The sequence below is a fragment of the Peromyscus leucopus genome, chromosome 5 (genome assembly GCF_004664715.2).
Source record: "Peromyscus leucopus breed LL Stock chromosome 5, UCI_PerLeu_2.1, whole genome shotgun sequence".
NCBI lineage: Eukaryota > Metazoa > Chordata > Mammalia > Rodentia > Cricetidae > Peromyscus > Peromyscus leucopus.
This window is the reverse complement of record NC_051067.1, coordinates 143,639,649-143,643,901: the sequence shown is the minus strand read 5'-3', so window position 1 is coordinate 143,643,901 and position 4,253 is coordinate 143,639,649. Positions and strand designations below refer to the sequence as shown.

The following is a 4,253-nucleotide window of genomic DNA, read 5'->3' as shown; positions in this document are numbered from 1 at the left end:
CCCGCTTATCTGCTTGTCCCACCCTCATCCGGAACTGGTGAACCATGGGAAGGACTGGGATAACTAAGCCGCCAGGGAAGGAAACTCAGTTTCCCCTAGTCAGCCAGGGCAGTCATAGCTCAACCCCTTAAGGGCACAGTTTCTTAAACTGGCACACAGCAGGGGCTCTGGCTTGCATCTGCCTCTGACTCACCAAAGCCCTCCCCACCTGAGCACACATTTTAACTAGCTCCCACCTCAGAAATGAGCCCGAAATCTTGTTTTGTGTCCTCTGGGATTGGGGAAGGCAGGGTGTTTTGTTTTGAGTTGAAATGCAACACATTCTAGGTACTGCTTTGTCGTTGTTTTTGGTCTTTCATTCCCCACCCCACCCCTTCTTTCCTCTTTAATTTTGGCAAGGCAATTGTGCCGACTTACTATTCTGCATCCAAGAACTTGCTCTTCAATGTAGCACCTAAAGTGGTGATGGATTCCCTTGCCTACAACTCAGGTAGTTCACAATTGCACCGTGGTGCTGAAAACGAAATCACACAGTTTGGAACTCTTACAGCAATGGAAAGTAACATCTCGGTAACGTGGGTGAGGCGGCTTGTGGCGACTGAAAGGCTGTGCTAAACAGAGTCCTATTTATTTGCTAGGCCAGTGACATCGCGAGATGCACTTAATAATGTGTAAGCTGAAGATGTTGTTTGAAGACAAAACGAGCCAAAGTAGAAAAAGCGCGGTGTGAATCATAAAGCCATCTTGAAGGTGAGGAGAAAAAAAAATACACCGAGCGATTCACAGGTTGTTGGAGCTGCTCGTTTTCTGGCCCCTTCTCTGCCCTCTGAGAAGCCTTGGATAAGCAAATGTGCATCTTGAGTGATGAACTTGAACGACCATTCCCGCGGAACGAACTAGGAGAGAAGCAGCGGTGGGTACGCTCGGATTCTTAAGAGCCCACTAAGACCAGCTGCAGGTGGAAAGCTTGAGTAGGAACAAGGTCCTTTTGCCTTTCTGTCCCCAGATCTCACTTACTTACCTAGCAGAGATACTTTGAGAGTCAGTCGTCGGGCCTAGAGGCCCACGTCTGGGCTTTGCGCAGACATTCCTTGCCCCCGCCCCACTGACCGCTCGGCTTAGAAAAAAACGATCCCCACCCCTTCCACGCCCCCGCCCCACCTCTTGTCCCCCTTTCAAACCCCCTCTACTTTCCCGGGGTGGTTTGTCCCAAGGAGTACAGATAAATAGTCCTGTCAAAGGGCGCAGCTCGCGGCTGCACTTCTGGATCCGGAGTCAAGTTCAGAGCCCCAGGCTGGGGGGTTAGCGGCCAATCGCGCGGGCTTCAGGCGCCCAGCTCACTGGGGAGCCTCAGTGCCACCGGCCCGGGTCTCCCGTACTCCTCTGAGCTCTCCCACGCCCCATCCTCTCCCCGGGAGCGGAAGCCGGAGACGTCGAGACTGGCCGGGGCGGAGGAAGGCGGGCGCGCGTGGGCGCCGGGGACTAGGCGATGTCCACCGGCTCGGTGAGTGACCCCGAAGACATGGAGGTGCGAGGGCTGCAGCGAGTCTACCCGGCCCCGGTCTCCAAGAAGCCGCCCCTGCACAGCGCCGAGCGCGGCTACGCCTCACCCAGCGACAATTCTTCCGCGGAGGAGGAGGACCCCGACGGCGAAGAGGAGCCACGCTCTTTGGGAGCCGCGGGCGTCCCGGGGGGCTGCAAGAGGAAGCGACCCCGGGTGGCCGGCGCCGGCGGCGGCGCAGGTGACGGTGCAGGTGGCGGTGCGAGCGGCGGTGGTAAAAAGCCGCTCCCGCCCAAGGGCTCGGCCGCGGAGTGCAAGCAGTCGCAGCGGAACGCCGCCAACGCCCGCGAGCGCGCCCGGATGCGCGTGCTGAGCAAAGCCTTCTCCAGACTCAAGACCAGCCTGCCCTGGGTGCCGCCCGACACCAAGCTTTCGAAACTGGACACGCTGCGCCTGGCTTCCAGCTACATCGCGCACCTGCGCCAGCTGCTGCAGGAGGACCGCTACGAGAACGGCTACGTGCACCCGGTGAACCTGGTAGGGACAGGGACGCGGCGCGGGAGGCCTGGGGCCAGCAGCCCTGAGCGCTGCCGGGGCGCGGGGCTGGGTCGGTCGCAGAGGTAGAGCCCAGAGGGGTGGTGTCTGGACCCAGCGGTGAGGAATCTGGTTTAGTGGTCCCCAAATCAAGGCAGGAGGAACCAGCCTTTTTTCTTGGAGAAAAATCATCCCGCCTTCTGATCAGTGTCCTGGTCCACTGCCTAGTGACAGTTATTCGTTAACACCCTACTTCCGGGGTAAACTGTGGCTCCCCAGTGAGATTATTTCTGCGTTTTAAACCGAATGGAAAAATCTCAGATGCCCAACTTTTTCCAGACAGCAGCCTAGCAGGTTTGAATCTGCCAGCGCTGTTTTCATTAAAGGGGGAAGGGAAGGCCTAACTCTTTAAGAAGTTTGAGTGTTTAAAAAAAAAAAAAATACAACGAACCACTAATGGAGGATCATTTTCCCAGACGCGATTGTCCGGAAAGTCCCTGTGTAACCTGCCAGCTCCCTGGGCTTGGGAAAGATCTCATCCAAATTTACTCGTATGGGGGAGGGGACATTAAATCACAGACTCCTAAACTCTTGCACTTTTCACCGAAAAATCACGTGAGCAGACCACGAGGACGCATGAATGTACACTGTGGGTCTCGAATAATCAGTAGCCAGTAAGATTAAGATTCTAATAGAAGGACAAGACGCACAAATTCCTAGAACGCTAATAAAAGTCAGGAATCTCTGGGGAGAGCGGTTTCGTTTTGAGATTGTTTCTCTTCCGTATCTGACACTCATTTCGATTTTTCAGACGTGGCCATTCGTGGTATCTGGACGACCGGACTCTGACACCAAAGATGTTTCTGCAGCCAACAGACTCTGTGGAACTTCCGCTTAGATGGACAGCAACTCCGCTGATGGATTATGTTAAATGCGAAGGACTGGATCGGGGAGGTCCCATTGGATTCTGGACCGTCTCCTTTCCCTGGACCTGCTAACCGGACGGGTGACTGCCTCTGTGGAGCACAGGTGGCCATGGCTGCTGTGGATCAGCGCAACTGTAGCCAAAGAGAACCTGGTTTCGTGGGAAGAACTCGCGGACTAAATCCAACCTGGGACATTAGCTCTGAGCACAAACCCACGCCAGCCATCTGAGTCCATTGCAGAAACAGGAGTTGGTTTTTAAGCTAGTGTCGATTTTCCATGTGGTTGATGGCTAGGTCCTGAGCAGCCAGGTCCTTCTCTGTGGGTGGTTGAGCGATCTTTCCCAGCACTAGAAAGGCAAGGCCTTGGTGTTAGAGCCCAGCAGGGGCCTCTTTCTAAGTCTCTGAGGACCGAGGTGTACTCTCACCAAGCAGCCATCCTTTAGTGGTGGTATGTGACCAGAAACTGGTTTTGCCCTCAACCCCTCAGGGTTGGGATCCACTTCCCAAGCTCTCTCAACTGTCGGATCAGTGTTGGGACAGCCTGCCCTCCTGTGGTCTCCACTCAGTGAGCCCAGCTGGTTTATTTGGGTCTCAGTCTCCTTCCCACCCACACTGTCCCCTGAAGTCTTATCTGACTGCCCATTTGGGGACATGCACTTCACCCCTCTAATCAGGTCATCCCTGCCACAGCACAGCCTCCTGTGGGGCTCATGTTCTTCCAGGCACCCACTATTCTTCCTGGTCCAAGGACTGAGCATGGTGGGGGGCTGGGGCTGGTCTCTGTACCCACTGACCTGCTGGTTTCTACCCAGTGCATGGTGCTTAGTGATCCTGGCAACGCTGTGATGACGCTGCTCTACCATGGTAACTAACATATGTAAATAAATTTATTTTTTTATGAACAAAACCATGCGTTGTGAAAATCTTTTCCAAGGCTGTTTGGTCTGTAAGTTAACTTTAAATGGGTAGGTCTCTCCTCTCAGCAGGGTATTGAGTTATTACTGCAGGAAGGATGGTGGAGGTCCCCACTTAGTCAAATTTCCAATGTCTCTCTTGCTCCTTTCCATTCTGATCACAGACATCTGAGAGGCTCACCCCGGAAGCCCAGCTGGCACCGAATTCATAATGCTCTCGATGCTGCCCCCTTAGGGCTGGGATTGCCAACATGATTGCCAGGAAGGGCCACTACATCAGATCAAAATGCTCTGTACTTCTGATCCCTCCAGAAGTAGGAATTCCTGGAAAGTAAGAACTGGAAGCCTGATAAAGCTGATGTATTTTGAGGTCAGGGT

General features: G+C 54.2%; 1 protein-coding gene across 1 annotated transcript; it reads left to right on the top strand.

Moving 5' to 3' along the window:
• The first annotated feature begins 1,178 nt into the window (after nt 1–1,178).
• Msc (musculin) lies at nt 1,179–3,863 on the top strand. The gene is made up of 2 exons (XM_028864609.2): nt 1,179–2,038; nt 2,847–3,863. Exons 1-2 carry the CDS (start codon nt 1,490–1,492, stop codon nt 2,931–2,933), a joined length of 636 nt encoding a protein of 211 aa, XP_028720442.1. The 5' UTR covers nt 1,179–1,489; the 3' UTR covers nt 2,934–3,863.
• The last annotated feature ends 390 nt before the right edge of the window (nt 3,864–4,253 follow it).

Coding starts and splice junctions, on each gene's coding strand:
- Msc (XM_028864609.2), top strand. CDS start 1,490: ATGTCCACCGGCTCGGTGAGTGACCCCGAAGACATGGAGGTGCGAGGG. Junction 2,039..2,846: donor ACGTGCACCCGGTGAACCTG/GTAGGGACAGGG, acceptor TCGATTTTTCAG/ACGTGGCCATTCGTGGTATC.